The 25,455-nt window shown below is 36.4% G+C and overlaps 1 protein-coding gene across 1 annotated transcript; it reads right to left on the bottom strand.

Moving 5' to 3' along the window:
* On the bottom strand, nt 1-25,200 carry LOC121418174 (dehydrogenase/reductase SDR family member 7-like). The gene is made up of 9 exons (XM_041611895.1): nt 24,843-25,200; nt 15,756-15,957; nt 12,579-12,661; nt 10,170-10,343; nt 7,026-7,265; nt 5,989-6,108; nt 2,760-2,941; nt 1,968-2,019; nt 1-539 (listed from the first exon to the last, which is right to left on the bottom strand). Exons 2-9 carry the CDS (start codon nt 15,940-15,942, stop codon nt 531-533), a joined length of 1,047 nt encoding a protein of 348 aa, XP_041467829.1. The 5' UTR covers nt 15,943-15,957; nt 24,843-25,200; the 3' UTR covers nt 1-530.
* Nucleotides 25,201-25,455: the final 255 nt, after the last annotated feature.

The following is a 25,455-nucleotide window of genomic DNA, read 5'->3' as shown; positions in this document are numbered from 1 at the left end:
TATAAAAATATTGGTTGAACCCATGGTTTTATGCAAATTTTCTGTAATTATAAATTACTACTATTGACTGCATGTATAAAAAAAAACAAATGCGATGTGCGCTTTTGTCACAGTGCGACATATTGACGCCTGTTGCCTTGGCCAAGTACGCTGTTTGGAGAATGGATTCATTTATTAAAAACAGTGTACTCATGAATAAAAAAGCGTGGATAACCACGGCAACAGGCGTCAACTTGGTGCACTGAGACAAAGGCGCACATCAGCATTAGACATCTTTTAATGTACGTGGTTAAAAGCATAATTTATACAGGAAATTTGCATAAGCCATGGGTTCAACCGATGGTTTAAAAAAAACACCTTTGTGAATTTGGGATCAAATAACTAAGACTCAATCCATGTTGAGTCTACTCTACTTGATTACAACACTGCCTCACCCCTCCCCTCCCCACAAACACATACATAATGACCAATTTGAATTGGACTTCCTGAAGTAACTGCAATCACTCCTACAATAAATCCTCCTTGTAGCATCATTCATCCTGTAAATAATTACAAAAGCAAGGAAATTATTATTTGTTGTAAAGATATTATGTTTATACAGTTTTAAATTCATTTAAAATTGATTATACTTCCCAGAATAACATCATATTAAAAAAAATGAAATGAATTAGTATAAAACCACATACAATAAAACTTCAAATGAATACAATTTTTTTCCTTGGCATTGTGCAGAAAGACAAAGGGGATAAATTCTCTACATTTAGTAATTTTCAAACATCAATCAAAATTGTTATGTATTGATGTTCTCATTATTGATGAAGTGATTATACAATGAAGGGCAACATAACAAGCAAAGGTTTGTCTTGTGTTTTAAGTTTTAAGAATGTGTGAATGTTACTCTCATCATTGTGATGAAATCATGGAAAATACATACTTTGAATCAATAATAAAAATACTAGTAATCATGTGCAACATTCATACCAATGTTTGTAAGCACTGCATACTATTACCCCCAGCTTTACCATGGCTACCCTGATACGGTGCTCAAGCATTCAAGAAATTCCTTCCAACCGGGTACCCATTTACTACACCTGGGTGAAGAGTCATGTGGCAAATGTAGATAAACGCCTTGCCAAAGGACGCGAGTGCTGCAGTGGGATTTGAACCCCGGACCTTGTGGTGCAAAGTCCGCTGAGCCACAACACCTCTACAATATTTATTTTAAATAAGAATTTTAATGCTACATCTAATATTCTGTAACATAAGGCTTAGCATTTGATCAAGGATCTGATTTCATGAATAATTGCATTGAATATTATGAATTATCATCTATATTGAGCGCTTTAGACATACATTAAAAATTGGTATTTGGTCTGCATCGATTGCCCATGCAGTATCGATCAGAACATATCCCTAAAAGTACCGAAATCTGACGAATATCCCATAGGCTCTTGTACAAAAAACTTACCATTGAGTATGAGACCATATTCAACAGTCTAGTGCGCATGCATGATAATGCATGAAATTTACAACGCGTAAAACAATGTAAGCAATGCGATGCACAGCATAGATCACAATCACGCTCAATGAAGTCATAATGAATTACAAGTATGTCAATAACCAAAATTGATCCTAAAGTGATGATGCCATGTGATAAGTGACACGACTTGTTAAATCAAATTTCTCCCTTTTTTTTGGGGGGGGGGGGTGGGGGTGTATAGACGATAATTATATTGGATGGCTTTATTTCATGAAATACCAGAAATATTCCACTCGTTAGGGCCAATATTCCACTCATCTTCGATTCGTAGAATATTTTTCTCAAACTCTTGGAATATTTCTAGTATTCCGTTCTGAGCAATCCAATACAACATAATGATCAATCTTAACAATTAGCCCAAGGATGAATTTGCTGTGACCCAATCAGATGCAAGGATTTTCAGTAGTTTGTAACAATCTCTTCCTACCTGACTAAGCTTGTACTGTTTAACTCTCCCACGAGCAATGGATGGGCTTAGCCTGTAAATAGATTTCAAAATGATACCAAAATCCAAATCAAGATCATGACCACTTTTGAACTATGGTATGCATATGCAAATTCAATTAAAACAAGATAACTATATACAGTGAGTATTAAAACAGTAATCCAGATTAATATAGCTAAAACGAAATAATCCTTGAATATTACAACTCATTAAGGACTAAAGAGATGAGAGCAGCCTTTGCACAGAAATTTTCATATATTAACAAATTCAATATGAAAAAAAAATATCAATATCAATTTCACACAGTTCTTACATATTTCTTGTTTTCTTACCCTTTTGCTCTTTACCTTTTTTTTCAATCATTAAAAAATGGGATGTTTGACATATCTTGTGGAAAGTGTAAGCCACTTAGGGCAGGTTTTTTTTTTTTTGGGGGGGGAGGGGGTGGATTAATGACCACTCTGAATATGTCCATGTGACAAATGTGGTGCCAATTCTTTGTAAATTATAACCAAAATCATCATACTTGGGATTAAAAATGAAACTCCTCAAAGAGAGAAGAAAAGAGAAAGAGACAGAGAGATACATACCTACATGTATATCATAAACCAACAAGAATAGAAAAGAACAAATCACATATGATATATTTTTTTCAATTTATTATTTATTCAGCATTTTAAAAACTCATTTAATAAAAATTCATGTTCAAAATGGTTTTTGTTTTATTGTTACTTTGATAATTTTGATTGAATAAAGGCAAAGAATCAAACCAACCATTTTAGGACACCTGGCATATACTGAGCGATGTAGTAAAAGATGAGAATAGGTTGCCTCGCAATCCAGACCTCGTTGAGTTTGTTTGCCATGGCAACCAGAATGAGGGCAGCACATCGTTCGGTCGTCATCAAAACCCTGAAGCTGCGCATTCCCTTCCCGTCGTAAGGCTTTACAGCAGGCTAGCAACAACAACACATTAAAACATTATTATTATTAGTAGTAAAAACAATGCACTGATGATATGAGCAACTTAGCTTAAAAAACTAGAAAAGGGTTCTTGAAAAGTCAATGTCATAAGTCCTAAAAAAAATCTCTGGCACATGTTCGCAATAACATATCCTAATAAAAAAAAACATTAAAAATTTGTGCACACACATTCTGTACTTCAGGCCTTAAAGGGGTACTCCAGGCAGAAAATAATATGATTCAAACAGATTTTTGAAAATCAGACAAACACTGAAAATTTGATCAAAATCAGACAAGGAATAACAAAGTTTAATGGCTTTTTTAAGATTTGCATTATTCTGGTGAAACAGCTCTAGGCACATCTTAATGAATATTCAATGAGCAAATTAATGATGTCACATCCTGATTTGCTCTTTTGTAGTTTATCAGATGAAATTCAAACATTTCCTTCAAGAACCGAAAATATTGGAATAAAAACTTATCAAGTGCATTATGATTTCATTGCTGCAACTTATTTCATTACAAAGGAACTATATATCATTCACATATGTATGGAAGAAATAAAACATAAATAAAAAATAGCCAAGAAATAAAACAATGTGATTTCACATAATAACATAAGATAAAGTAAAGAGGGGATGTGAAATCATCAGCCCATCTAATGAATATTCATAAATTTTGATGGAATTTTCAGCATTTTGCTCTGTGAATTTTACTCTGAAAATCTGAAAAATAGCCAAGGGTCGCTAAGTCAGTGCCGAACTGGGGTGCCCCGTTCGGTGTTACAAGCTCTTGCATAGTAAAGTAATTGAAAGTGATTTTTCAAGGTGAGTCTGCATGATAGTTTTATCATTTGACTTTAAAGCAGTAAAAACAGCATTAGAATGTTCTTGGGCAAAGGATTTCACGTAAAAAATAAAAAATAAATAGGAAGAAACAAAATCACATTAAAATTACACAATTACACATACATATCACAGCACAAATGGGGGGATGATGAAAAAAAGGCACAACAAGGCTGTCTTCATCTGATCAATCTCAACTATATGGAAATCAATTTATGTCATAATTTATTCTACATGAAATTTGCACAATGTCCTTTGTAAACAAAGAAAAGTACAGTGAATATTCAAGCAACAATGAATGTAAGACAGAGCTGCCAACCTGAACAAGAACATTTCAGTATTTCTAAAGCTGAAAATCAGTATTTTGGCGAGGAAATCCGTATTTTCAAAGAAATACCATAGGACAACACATAAAAATGAAACTTAAGAATTCAGTATTTTGCATGAAACCATCAGTATTCTTCTAATTTTTCAGTACCAAATACGGAAAATCCGTACTACTTGGCAGCTCTAAGAATATACATCATATTTAGAGGATATTTAGAACACACATTTTAGATGTTGACGTTGCTGGCTTTCCATAGTTGTGGTTGATTGGATCAATTGTAACTCTTTGTAAGACAGGGCCCTGGATCTAATGGGAGGGGCATCTTGGACAGTCAACAGGGCATCCACAGTCATGGCATTGGATTAAAAGGCCTGCATTCAGAAGTCTGGTTTTATTTAAACTCTGGTTTAAAGTTGTGGTTAAACTATGGATAGCCAATAGTGGCATAACTATCTAACAGTAAAATTTCAATGTATCAGCTCATTTTTCGCTCAAATCATTCTTCACTGTTCACAAGTTAGAAAAGAACATAGCAAATATAAGAAACATACAATGCAAGGAAAATTTTATGATTTTTGCCTTTCCATGATTTTAGCACAAAGTTAGACCATGGTCTAAGTTAAACCTGACTTCAGAATACGTGCCAAAGGGTTCATTTAGTCAATACGCCTCATACATATTTATGGAACACGAAATGTAAGGATACAGGGTAATTTCCAACACATCAGTCAGTTCAATTAGTGTGGTACAATCAATAAGCCAACTGTAGCCAAGACCAATTTTTTTTCAATCAAAAATTGAGGCAAGCGTATGAAAAATTCAAGTCTAAGATTATGAATATTTATGACTACATCAATCGTGTCAGTACCAAATCGGAGCCCATACAGTCCTTCCCGATTGATCCAAGAAAGAAGGAGATTAAAAACGACAAACCACTATGCTTTATCAGATCATATCCGGTGTTTGTTTGTGCATGTTATCTCCAACAATTTTATGGCTAAGTGCAATCAATGCAGCAAGGAGACTCGGATCAATGCAAGCAGCAATGTTTGCTCATTACTGTCAAATTGAATCAAAAACCAGATTGTAAAGTCTGATCGTGTTCTCCTACTTTCATGTTTAATGTAAGTCCCGATATCTTGTATTCTGAGTAGCTGCTAAAATCTCCTTAAACCTAGAAATGAAGCTAAAACATGGATGAACTGTCCCGAGTTTCCAATACAGTCATACCCTGGCACTCAGTGGCGTACGCAGGATATTTGAAAGGGGGGGTTCAAGTTGACAGAAATGTTGACAACCAAAAAGCAAAATCATAAAACAAAAAGGTCTTCATCACAAATTTTAGGTTGTTTCATACCCAACACAAATTTGACAAGGCAAAAATTTACATATATATATATTTTTGGAGGGGGTGGTTATAAAAAAAAAGGGGGAGGGTGTAACCACTCCCCCCCCTCCCCTGCGTACGCCACTGCTGGCACTCACCTTCAGTTCAGTTAAGTTCAACTTTATTCAGTTCCAATTTTAAAAAACACTTCACAACACAATAAAATCATGCAATTCAAAATAAAATAAATCAAATAATATGTACATCTTGGTATAGGTAGTGTATTGGAATTAGGTACAGCTGTTAAAACGATAAAGGTCTTGTCAAGACAGCTCCATTAATACTTTTAGCATAAGATTTGATAAACCAATGAAAGCCAAGAACAAATTCAAAGAAAATTCTTTATCAAAATAAATTATGTCTTATCCAAATACAATACAAGAACAAACATAAAAGGTAGGAAAGGATGAAAAGCAGAGGAGGGGGTGCATTGAGAGTAGAAAGACAGACTAAAATTCATTTAAATTCAACAAGAGTCACCTTTGTAAAGTCTTCTCTCAACGCATTTTCTACAATGTGCGAGATGACAGGCCCAGGGCAGACCATGGTCACATCAATGTTCTTATCAGCTAACTCACATCTTACTGTATCAAAGAAACCCTGAAAGATACAACCACAAGAAATCAAGACCATAAATGTCAATCTTAGAGCCCTATTCACAAAATTACTGAGAATATACATGTGGATCTTCAAATTATCTAAATTACTTGGAAAAACTTTATCCAAAGTGTTCAAACAGTAAATATTTTGGGGATTACATTTCTTACTACCAAACGGTTATCATCCAATGAACAATCAACAAACTTTTAAAATGAATGTTACTAAACTCACAAGAATGTTCTCTAATCTGAATGGTCCAAAATTGGATCACATGATATTCAGTGAATTGCACTGTAGCATCCAAAATGCACCATCCTGCACTCTGAACGAGAAAAAAATTACTCATAAGGTCAAAAAACAAAAATTTGTTTCTAACTTCACCAGGCTTGATGCACATGTGTTGTCTGTAGTATGGTGGATGGCTGTTGATAATGACAATAAATTGAGGGCAGTATTGCAAAAATTTATTTAAAGACGTTAAAGAAAATTACAATGTTTCAACTTACCCCATGTTCCAACTAACCCTGGTCTCCCCTACTATCCTGCACTCTGACGTCATACCAAATACTATTCTGCACTCTGACGTCATACCAATGCACTATCCTACACTCTGACATCAGAGTGCAGAATAGTGCGAGATTTGCATGAATTCTAGATCTAGAGTTTAAATCAAATAAAGAATTCGATGCAACTCATTTACATGGGGGAGGGGGGGGTTGTATAAAACAAACAATGCATGCATTCTTGTGCATAGAGGGACCTAAATAATGAACTCTGTGCTCGACTCGCCAAATGGATATACCCCACTCGGTCCTGCGGACCTCGGTGCGGTATATCCATTGGCTCTTCTCGCACATCGTTCATTTGGCACTGCATGCACGCGCTTACGTGCATTATTTGTATATTAATGAACTTACATGCATGCCATGCTTGGAGGCAGCGTAGGCGGTGGAGAGGGGGGCAGGCATTTTTCCGGTGGCACTACTGATGTTGATGATCTGTCCGTGACCGTTCTCTAGCATGTACGGTAGGGCTACTTTACACAGCGAGATCGGACCCAGAAGGTTCAGGTCCAGGATGGCCTGGTCCACCTCGATGTTGCAGTCCTGGACCAATGCACGTTGGCTCCGCCCACTGTTGTTGACCAGGATGTCAATCTTACAGGGGAGACAATTTTGTTTTCATTGTAATCAATACTCCTTTGTAACATTATTTAGTTTGTATGAATTGAAACAGAAACTGAAAAATGATAGTATATTCAAAATTACAAAGTCAAAGAACTGAGCATCCTTACTATCCTTACTAGCAAATATGAATTTTTATCATTAGTATTAATGATAGTTTTTTAAGTCGAATTGATAAGAAAAAGCAGATATTACAGTATGATGAATCCATCCATCGTTCTTATTCTTTCACTTATCCTCATTCTCTATTACAGGAAATTAAAACCCAAGAAGAGAAGCAATAAAACAAGAGGAACAATTTAAAACAAGTTTCATCAAAATCGCTTATGAAATAGGCAAGTTATGGATGTTTGAAAATTTCACAACTGATTTTTTTAAATGAAACTTGATTCAAATTGTTCCTCTCATTTTACTCTTTCCAATAAGATTGCTTCTCTTGGGTTTTGGTTTCCTTTAACTACATGCATGCATTTTGAAGACAGTATGTTCCATGGAATAAAAATATTTTTTGTAATGTATTATATTATAATTCAAATTTCTAAAACTACACTAAACATGGGGAACCAGAATTTCTTTTCCTCAAAATACAGATCCAGACCTCATTGCCTTATTTTGTCACCTTACATTCTTCAAGTTAATTAGCAACATTGATATTTTTCTGTCATTTTCTTTTTGAATTGATCTATTTTAAATAAATGAATTGATCTATCAAAAATAGATAAAGATTGATAGAGAATGTTTTCAAATGTTGTGAAGTTTTTGTGATTTTTAAAATTTCATTGAAACAATACTTTTAAACATTCATTGCATTGCCAATCGATTTTCAAGATATTTCCATTAATTTGTATTTTTTTTTCATTTAAGTACAATTGAATGGAAGAATCTGATAAATTAAAAAACAGGTTCAATTCCTGTTAAAAAACAAATGAAGTTACTGTTCATTATGTGACATGATAATACAAATGTCTTGGGGGAGGGGTCAGAATAATAAAAGGGTCACTAAAGATTTAATGTTCAGCAAGCACAGACTCATATTTGACACTTTAACCAATAACAGGTCTAGAGTAAAGACTAGATGCCAAAGGATCTGTCAAGTAAGATTGGTAGAGCTACCACAGTACATAGTGAATCTACATGTAGTCTCACTACTTCAGACTCTGCACTTTGCAAAATGAAAAACCAAGGGTTCTGTGCCTGCAGACTAATTAAAGATCTATCTCAAAGAGATTAATATTCCAGGAAATCACTATTTTACAATGAATTAATTTCACTTAGAAAGAGACTTGCGAATAAGATCAATTAATTATCACAAATTTCAAAACAAAGACCAAAACAGGGAAATTGAAGTAATTAAGAACTAAAAAATAGTGTACTCATAAATAACAAAAAGTATTAAAAGTTGTACAAATAAGAGAAAGCAACAAAAGTAGTGTTCAAATAAATAAAGTAAACTAAAAATAGTGTACACAAAAACAGAAAGTAAACATTGCTTAGAAATGACTTGTTTACTCTCAGACCTGTGAGTCTGTGACAACATGACTTACACAAATGACCTGGGGTGTTTTCACCCCAGGCCTTGTTTGTTTTAAACTATTAGAATTCTTGCAGCTGATTGGTTCAGAACAAAATTGTAAGTGAAAGTAAATGACAAGATGCTTTAATTGAGACCTTTCATTTTCTGAGACGAGCCATGTGGACGTACGAGATTAAGGGATTTTGGGAGCACTGCGCATGCGCGAAGTATTCTGTGACGAGCCTTCTCGTTCACTGCCCAAATCTGTGACTCGTATTTGAAGGTTTTGACGTTCGCTGTCATAGTGCTCGAACGAGCGCTTGTTCGTGCATGATGACGTCATCCAAGCTTAGCAAAAATGAATGAAGCCGCATCAACACTTGACTTTCGTTGATTCAGCAGGGCTGGTAAACTGCAAATTACTGCTTGTTACAAGCTTTTCCATTACATTTAGTGTGTCCTGTTTTCAGACACTACATATCCGATAGGTAATTGATGTTCTATTTCCAAACAACTGTGTTGTTGCGGCTTTTTGCGCAAGAGTGCAAGTGTTGCACCCTCAGTCGCCCCTCTGGTTCGTAGGGTGATGCTGCGCCTGACTCTCTGGCCGAGCATCGGCCCACGGCCCACTCGCTATCACGCTGGTATATGCTGTGGTCTGGTACGGGCCCAGTACGGGTACGTCGATTAAGTCGAAACTGTTTTCATCAATGTACGAACGTGATACTGAACGAGCGGTGTAACCACTTCCGGTGAACTAGAAATACGTTGCAGTCGCAGACAATCGAAATCTCTCTAATACTTCCCTGTGTACTACACCAAGTTCACTAAAACAACAACTTGTTTTGAAGGAACAGGGAAAAACAAAAAATATGTAACACTGATTTTTTCAAAATAGGCCTACTAGTAGGCATTTTCAAGTTTTAATATTTCAAACGAGTGAAATGCTTATGGCAGTCTCGTCTGTATTACGCAATTCAATATAGCAGCAGTGCTGACTTTCAAACAATTTCCAATAAAAATACGATTTTCTTCTTTCAAAAAGAGAGAAAAACATTTGATGATAAAATCCCAGGTTTGTTGACCCTAACTTCATTTCCTATGATTTATGATATCCAATGAACATATCTAAGTTTCTAAACAACAACAAATTACATATCAATTCTTATCAAAATCAATTGATCTGAAATCACCAACCAGTCACCTGAAATTATTCTTATCTAATCTCTGATAACCATTATATCCATGTTTCATATAATTTAACAAATAATTGTTAAAATCATTAAAATCCGAATACTTAGTTGTTGTTTTTTTTCCCATAAATTTGCCTTAGGGTAAAGTAAGGGACACCATCCAGGACTTACCTTGCCAAAGCGATCAACAATGGATTCAGCCAGCTGACGATGAGTATCATACTTGGTTGCATCCATCGGTAAGACCCAGATATCTTCCTCTCTCACCCCTGGAAATCGGACACAGTTGCCATGGACTCTCTCCAGCTCATTCACACGACGGGCGGACAATATAACTTTGGCGCCCTACAGCAACACAATATGACAGAGATTTTTCAAAGATATGTTTTTCATAGCCCATCAACAAAAAAATTATGACATGAAACAGTTTATAGTCAAGATATAATTTTACCAAATTGGATTTATTTTCATTGGACAGGAGCAAATTTGCCATACATGTATATACATATCTTTAGGATATTTTATGAAACAGAGCCCAGGTAAATCTGTTTAAAAGAATGATTAGATCATGATAATTATCATAATCATTATCATAAATTTTATCATCATCATCACCATTGATCAACATCATCATTGTCATGACCATTGCCATCATCATCATCATCCTCATCACCATCATCATAATCATCATCACCATCATCGCCATAATTATAATCATGATCATGATCATTAGTATCATCATGACATGCAAGTCTCCTAAGTTCATCTACAACACAAGTTTGGGTGAAAGTGACTAACGGTTGCAGAGTTATGTGCATAATGTTTGTGACGGACGGACGTACAGACAAAATTTGGATCCCTTAACCTCTGGTGGGCGAGACAAAAAGAATACTTTTGTATGGAAACACTAAATATTTTAAAAGTTATGACCATTTTTATGCTGATTGGTGCATGATCATTGGATTTCAGTGACATAACACAAATGGGGCGAGTTCAAGATGCATGGCCAGTTAGGATAGCAGGAAGAAGGGATAGTTAAGATCTAAACAATGGGGAGAACTACAGTGTATAAATAACCTTCATTCAAAGGAAATTGGGCAACTACTTTGTGAAACCAGTATAATTTAATCTGGCCAACTAAATATGTATTTTATGTCCTGGCATACAATCTGAAACTTTGCTTAACAATAGCATTAAAGTGATTCATGAACAACTTCAAAGGTATTGTGGCTTGTTATAATTTGCGCAGTTAGACAACTAACTACCCAGGTGGTCAATTACTAACCATGCTAATATTGCAAGTAACAGGTCCACAGAAAATTCATGCAGTGCCCTGTTCAACTAAAGCCTTTTCAAATTTGTTCATTTACTATTTTGAATATTTACTACATTGTAGTCCAATAATTAGCTATACAGTTGAGTTCATTATGCAATGGGATATTTATGGTTGCCAAAGGTCACCCTAAACTCCCAGGTCACTTTGGACAAACTTTGACAAAAAAAATATATGAAATGAAATACACTGCAGGGAAGTCTAAAAAATCCAAAAAATCCCTAGAATTCTTCTGTTCATAATGAAGATATTGATATAGTTAAAAATTTGTCCACCCCAGTTTATGGTAGTAAAAATTCATCTCTACCCAGTTTTCATGAGATTCTGTAAAAAAGCAAGCACATAATAAAAATTTATAAAAAAAAAAACACAGGGATATCTTTTTGAGCTGATCAGCCAAAATTGCTACATTCTAATTACAATTCACATTGGATCCTTTGGGAAATCCAGGGACTCTTTTAAGTCATGTGGGCATTTCCCACCTGCTGTACAGAGTGGAGTAAGTTATATTCATCTTGAATACATCTCATCCTCTCTAATGCAACAATGTTTTACAACAAGAGCTAATCTGTATAAAATAGCTTGAAAATTCCAACAAAAAAAATCATTTTATTTAGTCCATGGTTTGCCATGAAGATTTTTCACCAGAGACTTTTATGTGTAATTTTTAATGGCATAATTTTGTTTGCCAGAGTTTTTGTTTATTTTTTGGTTAAGGCAAAAGTTTTATGCAACGGGACCCTAGTCAACAATATGATTCTAAGCTAATTTTGAACTGAGAGGGGAAGAATAAAAGATCCTAACAATTCACATACTGACTCACTGCATGCCTTGCCTATTGTATTCCTTTATGTCCTTTTTTTCTTTTAGCATTGAGGCCCCGTGCTATAACTGATACTGATTATATTTTGAAACCATATCAATGTGTACAATAAATGATACTAGTACTTCTAGATACCTAACACCCCAAAATACACTGCAATGAACAAGTTTCTGCTGCACTGGTGAATTAGCCACGAAGTACTCTGAAAATCTTACCAAAAATTAGCTTCAATCTAATTTAGTTTTATTTTAACATCAACTGCAAAAGAACAAAATAACAAAATAAAATTCAAGTGGAGACACAAAACGTTTTTTTTTTCAGAGATTTATTGTCAATATGCCATGATCATGGATCATTGAATAACTCTTTGAAAAAAAGGATGGGAAACTGCACCCCATCAAAAATAAGTTAAATATTTTCATACCTTTCTAGCAAGCTGATATGCAAGTTCCTCTCCTATTCCACTGGATGCTCCGGTGATCCAAACTACTCTTCCATTCATATTCTCTACAAATTACAAAGACAAAGAGTTTGTTGTATTATTTTTTAAAAACTCATATTTTTTCTTTATTAATAGACCAATGTTTCATTAAGAATAAGATCAGCTTGTTCAGCTATCTTTTTTATTTTTTACTTATGTGATGAAACATCAAACTTCAAAGTGTTTAGATAGCTACATTCATGTATTTAACAAATTACTTACCTAGAAATTAGTAAATGGACAGCTTTAAAAAATTCAAATAAAGTTTTACCAGCTACATGTATCTTAATTTTTTATTCAAAGGAAGCATCAAGGGGTTATAATATCCAAAATTTCTTTATCATGGATACTTACTTGAAAAGTCATATACAGTAATAAATAAGGCTATCATATATTTTGAATTGGTGACATTCTTAAAAGTTCTTTAATAGTCCTATTATCTATGACTAGAAACTAATATTGAAAGCATTAATTATCATTGTCCCTTTTGAGTCAATCTAGTAGAATGATATTTCACTTGCTTATAAAACTAAAGAGCAGATTTTTTTTAACTAGACCAAAAAAAATTCTAACTATACCGTACTTAAAACTTTTTTTTTTCATTTAGGAAGTCAAAGGGATAGTTTACTTGTGAGAAAAGTCACTATCATTTTGCCAATGACACTGCAAAGTAGCATTTGCTATTTCCCCTTCTTTCCTTCATTTTAGGGGGAGGCCAGGGAATTTGTTAAATTCCATATCCAATAGAAAATCATTTATTAACTTACACAAAAAAAATTGGAGTCCCTTAAAGCAAATATGAGGGAAAAATGATTTTTGCTGGTGATATATCCAAAAACTCTTTGAACATGTCATTACAATAGTCTGTCTAGGTTGAGAAGTTTGGCATTTCATTTGAAAAGTGAGCTTCTTCTGTAGTAATCTTCAACTGACAAGGACAGACAATTTGAATTGAATCACTAATTTCTTAATTCCATGGTCCTTTAATATGGAAAGTAAATTTTCTGACCATACATAACAAAACTGTTTTTTATATCTGACTCTTTCTTTCCTAATTTCCTTTCTCCTACTTTCTCTTTAATATTTGTTTGTTTGTTGCTTTTCTCTGCAATGGTGATATATTTCTTTTGAATAATTTACATACAATGATATTTGGGTGTCAAATACGGTAAGCTGAAATAGGCTACTGGAGATCTATAGTGCAGTGGGCTGTCCAAAGTTAAAGGGGTACTCCAAGTTGATTTGATAATAAACAAAGTCTTTGAATTCTAAATTCTAATTCTAATTTAGCAATATACATGTACTTTTTAAACAATATGCATGTCATTATGAACATTTATCAGGTGGGCTGATGATGTCATATCCCCACTTTCACTTTTCTTTATGTTATTGTAGGATGGTTATTTTGTCATTTTTAATATTTTAATCATTTTCTTTAACTTGTGCTTTCTTCAACTGGTGTACATTTCTGTTCCGTCTAAACTTGAGTTCATTTGCATTTCTTTTCAGCACTGCCCGTGCAGTCTGAATTTAGGTTTATTTGAGTTTAATTATATTCAGTTTCATTCATCCTCCACATTGGATTCTTTTCCTCTGATTCTCTTTTGTCATCTTCATTCCTTTTCTATTCAGGTGTTCCACTCATTCCATCCCTAACCTGACTCCTCTTAGTTTCTAATTCCATTATTACATAATCACCCAGACATCTTTTATCACCTTCATCTTATTCCTCATTGGAATGACCTGCCACTAATAATTAGACAGTCTTCAACATTAGCAATTTTCAAAAAGTCATTTAAAACTCATCTCTTTTGTACTTTGTAGTTTTTGAAATATTACATTTTAATAATTCATTGTAAGCGCTTTGGGCCTAATGGGAAAAGCACAGTACAAATAATAAGTAATAATAATATATTATGAACTGGATTACTACATTTCAGTTGGCTTCTTCTATTTTCTTTTATTTCATTGGTTAGCTTCAAGATGATTTAAATAATGTTATGTTAATGTAGCGACAATTTTGATGTGGGCCGAGGAAAGCCAAAGGTATAAATAGAGAGAGTATTTCAATAAATGCATGAGACACTCACAGATACGACACCACAGATCCAGTCTCTTCTTTTAGTTATTATGTGTCTTCCGTTCCTGATATGTTATATTTGCTGTTAGTTAAGTTCCTGAGATATGCTATTGTTTTAAAACTGATTATTTTATTCTCATCAAGTCGGTCTTTAGTTTTAAACCATTACCTGTAGTATTGTGGTCTGAAATGGTAGACCACGGGTGGTTTTGGGGGCTCTGCATGCGCGTGTCCCTAGATTGGTGGACTTGTGCATAAGTACAGTCTCGCTCGCGCTTCCTCTCACTGGCTGCCATCACTTTGAAAGTCAGATCAACAGCAAAGAGGACTTGTTCTACGAGACATTTCATCCTCTTCACCATTCCGTCAATCAATGTTTCCTAAGTAGTGCTGCCAGGGCTAATACTATACATCAATCATACTTCACATTATAACATCTTCATCTACGTTACTTTGAGCTTCGTTGGTGTATTCTTTTTGGCTGGCCAGTCAGCGAGTTGCAGCTTCATCAAGCTAGGTGAGTATTATTTTCTCCCACCCCATTTCTTTTTCTCCCATGAAATTTAGCCCTTTAGAATTCCAAAGTATTGTAAATATTTCGAATTTTCATACAAGTGTGTATGATAAGTCACTCTAAATAATAAATATAAGTTGCAGCAATGGATGGGAATGCATTGAGTTGAATTAGTTGAGTTTTTTTAAATTCATATAAAAAATCTGAATAAACATGTTTTCATATTAAAAATTAAAAAAAAAGTGGTGATATGACATCATCAGTAAGCTCATTAAATATTTATGAAGACATGCCTAGAACTGTTTCACCAAAATATTGCAAGTCTTTATTAAAATGTCATGACTTTTGCTATTCCTTGTTTGATTTTGATGAAATTTCTAGTATATTGATTTTTCTTTATCTGTTCAAATAAAATTATTTTCTCCCTAGAGTACCCCTCTAAACCATATGTTTATACCAGAGTTTGAATTAAACATAAGCTCAGAATACAGGCCTATGGGTGTAGACCAAGTGGTAATTTACTCACCTCCTTTGTCTCCGAACACTTCAAAGAACATGAGAGTGAGGTCACCATCGGAGACCATCGAGAGAAAGAAACAAATGACTAGCGTCACCAGAAGAATCAGAGCGATGAAGTAAAGGATGCGGATTGATAGAAGGATGAAGACCGCTGCGATGCACAGGGCTACAAGGTAGATGGTGTCAAGAGCCATTTCGGATGCTTTTCCCTTCATAAAAGAAAATAATTTATTTATTTGTAAGAGGATAGCTCCTTGGGGCAAACTGACGGACAATTGAACAAAGTACAGAATATTTGCATATTCAGGACTTTCTGACCAGAGCATTTGGTTTTATACTGGTAAAAATCTTCCTTGTTTCAGGGGCATGGTTTTATTACCAGAAAATATAATAAATCAAGAGAAAAAATGAAAAACAAAATAAAAAAAGGAAAAATGGAGAGAGGAGGATGAGAAAGAAACGATCCTTGTTCCTGGGTTATCACATTTCAATTGGTTCTCCTATTCTCTCTATGTCCATTGGCTCCTTTAAGCTAATTTACATACCGGTATTGCTTAGTATGTTCTGTAATACAGTTATGTTGTGAGTCAGGTAGGGGTCATTCCAACTGGATTCACCCAGTGGTTGCACCCGACCGTCTCAGAATTTGTTGTAAATTGGTACACATAAAATTCACCATGGCCCACGCACAAAACAAAACAAATCATTTAAATCGGTCCATCGGTTCTCGCGCTACAGCCCGCCCTTTTCTCCTTGTTTTGACAAAAATGGGCGTGACCTTCAACTTTCAATGGCCATTGCGTCGTAACGTGTTGACTAATTTTCATGAAACTGGTACTATTTAATAGGAAATTCAGAGAGGAATCCAAGACATGCATCAAATAATGTCTTGGAGCGATTTATAAGGTAATGACCCTTGACCTTTACTTTGACCCCCGGACAAATAATATTTTTACTTGATTTTCGTGTATGCTAATTATTTGTATGATATTGACAAAATTATGTTAAAACCAATGGTGATATTTCTTCATTTCTTCACCTTTAAAAACTCTTCCAAAGATACCATGAAATTTCACTCTAGTCCCACATACTGATATTCATGTTAGTAAAGTGTTCAAAAGTTACATGACTTCTAATCTTAAGTCACAGTTTGCAAACATATGAAAGGAAATTAAGCTCATCAGTTCACAAATGAAACATTAAACATTTATGCTCATGAATAGGTATCTGTTTAGGCATTTTGATGTTCAGCATTATCAGCAATATATATCATATATGTCTATATATATATATATATATATATATATATATATTATTAGTAAAGTGTTTAATTTTATCATCAAATTGTTGAGTATATGCTTATTTAAGGCTCCCATATATATATATGATGAAATTTTCAGCATTGACATGTGCCTGTCTGATTTTTCTCTACTGATTCAAATCAACATTTTACTGAGGTGGACTTGACCTTTAAAAAATTCCAAATCATACAATAGTTGTGGCAAAATGGCTTTTGCAAGACATTGAAAAACACATAGATTCACGTCAGTTTGGTAATAGGACTGGACTCTCCACTACTCACTATTTGGTACAACTTCTTCATTGTCTTTTTGAAAATGCAGAAAAAATTAAATCAATTTCTACCATTGTGTGTACTGATTTTAGTAAAGCCTTTGACAGGCTTGCCAATACAATCCTTATCCGTAAAATGACTGATCTTGATGTACGACCATGCTTAATTCAGTGGGTTGTTGATTTCCTACAGTGTCGTCAACAGTGTGTTAAGTATCAGGGTAAAGTATCTCAATGTTTGGAAAATAATGCAGGAGTACCGCAAGGTACAAAACTAGGTCCGTTACTATTTCTGATTATGATCAATGACGCATGTAATTCTTCGACTATTCCTTACTTCAAATATGTTGATGACCTAACTTTGGCAGAATGTAGAGTAATATCATCACCCCCCAAAATACAAGAATGTCTCAATGAATTGCAAAATTGGTCGACAAATAACCATATGAAATTGAATCCCTCCAAGTGCTTTGGTATGAATGTAACTTTCATGAAAACACCCCCTGTTCGTAATGACCTACACATTGGTGAATCTGTACTAGCATTCGCCACTTCCGCCAAAATACTGGGTGTAACAATACAGTCAAATTTGAAATGGGATGAACATGTAGGTGAAATTATAAACAAGTGTAATAGGAAACTTTATATGTTCAGATCACTCAAGCAATATGGAATGCCTGTTGAAGATCTAAAAACTGTCTTTGTTGGATATATCCGTCCCTTATTAGAATATTGCACACCGGTTTTCAATGGGGCTTTGACCAAACAACAGATCGCTGACCTAGAAAGAGTACAGAAAAGAGTCTGCAAAATTATACTAGGACGTAATTACTTGTCGTATGAAGATGCTTGCCAAACAATCAACCTTGAAACTCTGGATTCTAGACGGAAAATTCTTGCTAAAAAATTTGCTAAATCTCTTACAATCAATCCACACTGCAGAACTTGGCTCCCTCCTCCTAAAGGCTAGACATTTCACTAAGGAAAATCCCTAAGTACAATCAATTCAAATGCAAAACCAGCCGATTCCGAAATAGTCCCATCCCCTACTTCATAGATTTACTAAACGAGATAAATTTGTTGCCCCCCCCCCCCGACGATATGATTGATATAGTTTTCTTAATTTTCTAGGATAGTCATCCTCATTCTATGCCTTGTCCCACTCAGTCTAGGCTACTCTGTACTTAATTTCTTGTCATACATGCATACCTTTTGTTTAATTTCATCTTTCTGGCCCAATCCTCTCTCTGTACTTTCTATCTATATCTCCATTTAATCACCCTTTCCCCTTACTTTTTCTGTCTGTCTCCTTATGCCATCTTTATCCTTCCCCATCTTCTCTTTTCTAATACTTTTCATTCATGCATGTACAATGTGCCTCATTATAGTGGTTATAATTTGCATACTTAATATTTATTATGTTCAATACAATTATGATTTAATTTATTTTCAACAATTTATTTCCTTGTATTACAATAAGAAGTTTTAGTAATTTTATTTTCATTGCATGTTTGTATTTAACTATTTTCTATTGTTGTAAATTGTACACGTTTTTTATTCAGCTTTGGCTGCGAGGCATGTTTTTAATTAGACCAAAAGCTTCAGTCTCTGTATTTTGCTATTTTTGGTTGTTCCGCTGAACTACGTTGGCTCCACTCCCTGGTGGGGTCACTAAGCCGCAGAGGGGGACACGTATGACCGTTACCACAAATGCAAGTGACCCCCTATTGCAGTCAATTTCAAGGACATTTTGTGAAATTTACCCCCCTATTTTCACGCAAAACAAGGACAAAATTGCGGTAAAATGGTACCTTGAAACACCCCTAATTATAAGATTGTAAGGACACTTTTGCCCATTTCGCAAATTTACCCCTATTTACCGTATTTCAAGGACAGGGCATTTACACCCTTTCCTCATTAGAGGAAATTGCAACACAGGCGTCAGAGTGCTCAGTCCTTAAAGATGACCAAGAGCCATGTCATACTGATACAATAATCCAAAAGAACTTTATTTTTCTTGAAAAATAAGAAAAATAGAATTCTTTGTAAAAATAAATGTAGAGTTGTCCATATAAAGATACAGAGCATGATGTGACTCGGCGACGGATTTTACTTCCCGTAATCGTTCTCCCCTTTTTCCTGACCCCTATTTCCATCAGATCGAGGACGGTGAGCACCCCTATTTTCACTACTTCGAGGAGTGTTCTGTCCGCGGACGTTCCGTGAAATTGACCCCTTTTCCCGCAATTTTGGTAACGGTCATGCGGTCCCCAAGTCATATTGAGTGACCCCACCGGGCTCCACTCACCATACATATGGGGATTACAGTAAAATGTCAGAAATTGTTGAATAAATCCCCAGAAACGACGGTTAAACTAGTTTTTAATAAACCATTATTGAATTGAATTGAATAGTTTTGTTTTGGAATATAGTTTGTGAATTGTGCTAAGGAATTAAATTTAAAAAAAGCAGAAATAATAGAAAGATTAAATGAGAACAAAGTTTGAAATTTAATATTTATTTTATGAGTAATTCGGAGGGAGAGATTACAGGAGATCCCGCCCGCGCATGCGCAGTCATCATTCAAAGCATCAAATATGACTCCTGATAAAACAGCAAGAAAGATTAAACTAAGATGAGAACAAGTTAGAACTAATTTTGCCTTAGAGTAATGGGAGGGAGCGGAGGGCCTGTAATCTCTCCCTCCGAATTACTCATAAAATAAATATTAAATTTCAAACTTTGTTCTCATTTAATCTTTCTATTTTATTTCGTAATTCTCCTGGAGAAATTACAGGAGATTTCAAAGCTCAGGAGGCATATTTGATACCAAAATTACACCAAGTCACAACCCTGGTGTGAACAAAACATAATACCTCTATACAACCGAGGATGAGGCACTGCCTAACAAGGAGGCTGAGAAGTCACTTTTCTGATCCAAAGACTTATGGTAGAACTGTTGAAAGGTTTTCTCACTAGACCATCCAGCCTGTCTGAGAATAGCAGCGATGGGAACTTCTGACCTCTCAGCTGCTGACACCGACGCAGCCCTCGTTGAGTGCGCCTTGTAGATATCAGTGTCTACCCCAGCTGCAGCTAGAGTTACTCGTATCCATCTGGAGATGGTTTGTTTACTTATCCTCCCATGAGGCTTCTGATAGCTGATAAAAAGGAATTTTTCTGATCCCCTCAAACGTTCTGTTCTTCGAATATAATGTTTTAGATAATGAAGTACACACAGTCGTTTATCTAGAGGGTAAGCTTCCAACGTCATATCTCCGGTGATATGTCCTGGTCTGTCTTGTTTTAGTAGTTGACCAAACCAAAACGTAGCTCCACTATCTTTAAGAGTCATTTGCTCAATGTTTAACTGATGAAGCGACTGCACCCGCTGCGCTGAGGTTAGTGCCAAGAGGGTGACAAGTTTCAGGCTCAAAAGCTTGAGGCTAAGGGTTTTCGCAGGTGCTAGCTTCCTTAAATGGTTCAACACCAATTTAACGTCCCAGATATGAGTATACCTGGGTTTGGGTGGTCGAAGTTGAAAGGTTCCTTTCATAAACCGGTGCACTAAGGGATGAGTTCCCACCGTAAAAGGACCATCTAAAACTAAAAATGTAGATAAAGCACTTCTTGCAGTGTTCAAGGTACTATAACCAGCTCCATGTTCAAACAAACTTGTAAGGAACTCCAATAAATTTTCTACTGATGATTGAACATAATTCCAACCTTTGTCCAAACAAAATTTTTTCCATTTTCTTATGTAGGTACAGTATTGATTTTTAGTAGAGTCTCTCCATGAAGACATTATGATCTCCGTAGTCTTTTTATTCAGTCTCTTGAAAGGTTTCCGGAGATCCTGCAACATAATAGATCAATGCGATCCCAAAAGGGGTGAGTGACATTTGAGAAAGGTAGAGTTAGTAACCCTTTTCTCCTCTTAATTTCTACAGGTTTCCCTACTGTCATAATGTGGAGCAAGGGAAACCAAGACTGTGAGGGCCAATTTGGGACAACTAGTAGGCCCGTAGCTTTGTCATTCAGAATTTTCTGCAAGCAACTTGGTATGAGACAGAATGGTGGGAAGGCATAAAAATTCAACTTGGCCCAGTTTAGGGAGAATGCATCAACCGAGAATGCACTAGGATCAGGTAGCCAAGAGACATACCTTGGCAATTGATTATTCAGTCGAGATGCAAATAAGTCAATATCTGGGGAGCCAAAGTAATGAGTAATTTGGTTAAAAGCTTGCTTATCCAGTGTCCACTCTGTCCTATCATTGAATTTCCGAGACAGCTTGTCAGCTTCTACGTTTAGCTTGCCTGGAATATAGGAAATAGACAGCCAAATATTTCTCTCTAAACACCATTTCCAGATTGTATTTGCAATTTCATTGCAACTGCATGATCTAGTACCCCCCATGTGCTGGAGATAGGTAACTGCAGTTACATTATCTATGCGTAGTAGGATATGGACATTTTTCATAGATGTACAAAAGGACTTTAGTCCGAGAAAAGCTGCCAGTAACTCAAGATAATTAATCTCATTATTCTTAGCCTTGACAAGCTCCTCGGCATTCCATCGCCCACCTGTGCTAGAATTTAGCTCCATACACTTAGCTCCCCATCCCGAACCACTTGCATCGGAGTACAACTCCAGGTCCGGTTCTTTTCTCTGAATAGACGAGTATACAATGTGCAGGTTTGCTATCCACCATTCAAGATCGTACCGAGCTGCCTGCGAAAGTTGCATGGGCCTATCAAAATGACCTTTGTTAATTTTCAGTGCTACAATTTTGTCTGATTCTAAAGCCCGATAGAAAAGCGGACCATATTGGACAGCAGGGAATGTTGCTACAATTTTCCCAATTGTTCTGGAGACTGCTCTAATACTAGGCAAGTTAGTTTGGAGGAGGTCTAAGCAACACTTTTTAACTTCATTTACCTTGTCAGAAGGAAGTGTAATGGACATATTCACTGAATTAAGTACAAATCCAAGGAAAGTAAGTTCCTGTAATGGTTTGAGTACCGACTTATCAGGGTGAATAACAAACCCAAGCTGTGATAAAAGGCTAACCGTAGCATCAATTGCCTTGTATACTTTGGCCTTATTGTTACCAATAATGATGGTGTCATCAAGGTAACCCACTAAGATGTGATTTGCTTGGTGCAGTGTGGCGAACACTGGTTTCAAAATTTTGGTAAAGAGCCGTGGTGCAGTACTCAAACCATTTGGTAAACAAGTGAATTGAAAAAGAGTGTCTTGCCAAATAAATCTTAAGTACTTTCTATCTGAAGGGTGAACTGGGACCGAAAAATAAGCATCCCGGAGGTCCACTGAGGCAAGAAAACAATTTTCTGACATTAATTGTGTTGCTGTATGTATGCTATCCATCTTAAAATGCTGATAGCTCATATACTTGTTCAGGTCAGAAAGATCCAGAATAACTCTTAGCCCACCATTTTTCTTGGGCCGAGTAAAAATGTTGGACACAAACTCTCCCTTCTCATGGGAGCACTGTTCAATCACCCTTTTCTCAAGTAAGTGTATAATTTCTTGATTGATTTTAATTACTTCAGCTGTCCTGATGTGAAAACAGCGTGGGGGTAGTGAACGGTATGGTTTAATGGATACATTTTCAAATTCTAATTTATACCCTTCAACAGCTGATAAGATAACGTGATCAGAAGTAATCTTTCTCCAATTGTTTACAAAATGCCTCAGTCGGCCACCAATAGGAAACTTTGAATAATCATTAAGTAAACTCACCTCTTCAGCAGAAGTAGTTACTTTGTTTTCTTCCAAGGTGCACCCTGCTTTGGGGGAAAGGGGCTGTGGGAAGGCATTCTGCTCTGCGAGCCTGGGTTCTGCCACTGGTCTTGACCCTTGTTCTTGCGTCTTTTCCACTGGGGCTGCCCTAAAAAAGGACCCTCTGGGTTGCCTGACCACAAATCATGTTGGGCTGATTGCGCCCATCCCAAGTCACGGGTACTGGTTTTATTCCTGGCATATGGGTGATAAGAGTGAGTCTTGAATTGCTTGTCCTTTAATTGACCTCTCATCATCCCTGCAGCTGCCTTTTGTTGCTCACTCAGGTCTTTCACTTGCTTAGCAAGATCATCTCCAAACAAGAACTTGCCCACTTGGGAAGATTTGCACAATGGTGTAAACTTCATATTCATATCAGGTCTGATAAGACGTTTCCTAGTGCAATTTAGCTCAAAATTGGCATTGCTGAGCAAAGCGAGACAATCTTGTTGAGCTTCAGAAATATTCCCCGGGTCTAAAGATTGCAAAAATGCTGTCAAACCTCTGGTTAGTGAACGTTGAATTTTTTGTAGTTGCAGGTCTCTTTGTCTAGTTACTTGTTTCAATTTGTCCCAAATGGGACCATTAACTCTTGGCACATCGACCAAGGGGCAATTGGTGGGTGGGGGGTATTTTCCCAAAGACTCCTCAAGAGCCTTTTCACCCAACTTGTTGGAGAGTAAATACGATGCAGACATCGCTAGATTATCATCAATTGCTTGTCCCATCTCTTGGGGCTGGGCAAACTTAGCGGCTAATGCCGGAATGCTTGGGCCTTGGCCCACATCACATTCACCTTCCCCACTCTCGAAATCTGGTGCTTGTGAATAGTCATCACTGACATTGGTCACATGGACCTGACCTGCGTGAAACTGAGAATTCTGATCATCATAGCCATAATTACTATCATCGTAAAAAGACTCGGCCTCAGAAGGGGCACTATCTTGATAACGGGTGGCCTGATTCTCAAGTGCTTTAGTCAAAAGCGATTCCAATTTAGTAAGTCTCTCCTCGAACTCAGAGTTTGAAGTTGAGGGGGATGGTTTATTCTTTTTTGGCTTGGCTTTTGATGATGGTGCCATATCGGTTCCTAAGCCCGAAGAGCCCGGCAGAGATTTAATATCTCCTTTGTCTTTATGTTTCTTGACAATTTTATTGGGCTTGGCTTTCAATAGTGCCATATCGGTACCTATGCCCGAAGAGCCCGACGGAGATTTGATATCTCCTTTATCGTGCGAAGCTGGTTGCTGGCTCGCGGAACGGGTCCCTGCGCCCGGCTTCGCCGGCGTCTGGCCCGGTGGAGAAACCGCACTCCGCTGCGACTGAGTCGCCGGCGGGCTGGTATCCACATTCAAGAGATCACGATTCATGATCTAAATTCCGACAGGAAGAACTCCAACTCGGAACAAATGTCGATGTTAGAAGGAGGTTGTTAAAGAAAAAAGTTCTAGCACATTAATTCCAGCAACCAACTCGAAGAAGGGTAAGAAAAAACAATTTTTGTCTTACCCAAAATGGCGGAAAATGACTGCCAAAACAATGCTGCGAACGTAATGACTGCGCATGCGCGGGCGGGATCTCCTGTAATTTCTCCAGGAGAATTACGAAATAAAATATTACATTCAAAATTAACACTATGTGATTGTGAATACATTTAGATTTTGCTCCAATCTGCCGGTACCAGTGTAGTGTTGCAAGTCAGTGTACTAATACTAACCTCGCAATACGTGTGAGTGCTCTGGTGGTTTCTGAAAATCACCGCTGCAGAGTGCAGGGAAGGTTTCTGAAGGTCACCGCTGCAGGGAAGCGGGCCGAGGCGAGGGGAAGCCTAAGGCCACGGGCACGGCGGTGGAGCTGCTCCGTCAGTTCGTTCAGTCGGATGCTAACTTAATGGGCAAATGGCTTCCTTTTGCCGTACCTATTTTGCACTGAGCAATGAGTGACAAGCAACTAGGCTTTATGTGATGAGTAGTACAATGTATACAGCTACACAGCTATCTCTGTGTAAGACTGTAAAGTGTTTTTTTTTGACGACGGTGCTAGTTTGAATGTGGAAGGTAATTGGTTATCCGCGGACGACTATGGAACGCCAAGTGATGTCTAAATTTAAAACCAGCATTTCACACAACAAAACTAAAAATAGATTTCCCGAAACCATTGACCTGGATAATGCCGAAAAAGAATCCCAATTTCTATGGAAGCTTAAAAGTGCCACCGAGATGTTGAGATAATTATCTCGGGAAGTCGACATCTTGATAGCAAAAGATAAGATGACGAGATCCCAGATCTCATCATGTCGACATCTTTTAGAAGAGATGATGAGATGACAA

Source organism: Lytechinus variegatus, chromosome 7, assembly GCF_018143015.1.
Source record: "Lytechinus variegatus isolate NC3 chromosome 7, Lvar_3.0, whole genome shotgun sequence".
Lineage (NCBI taxonomy): Eukaryota > Metazoa > Echinodermata > Echinoidea > Temnopleuroida > Toxopneustidae > Lytechinus > Lytechinus variegatus.
Note: the sequence above shows the minus strand (reverse complement) of the source record. Positions and strands in the feature narration are given on the sequence as shown.

Excerpts from the sequence above, each read along its gene's own strand:
- LOC121418174 (XM_041611895.1), bottom strand. The coding sequence starts at position 15,942 with ATGGCTCTTGACACCATCTACCTTGTAGCCCTGTGCATCGCAGCGGTC. Across the intron at positions 10,344-12,578 it reads CATATCAGCTTGCTAGAAAG|GGCGCCAAAGTTATATTGTC; the intron begins GTATGAAAATAT and ends GTGTTGCTGTAG. Across the intron at positions 6,109-7,025 it reads CCTCCAAGCATGGCATGCAT|GGTTTCTTTGATACAGTAAG; the intron begins GTAAGTTCATTA and ends TGTATCTTTCAG.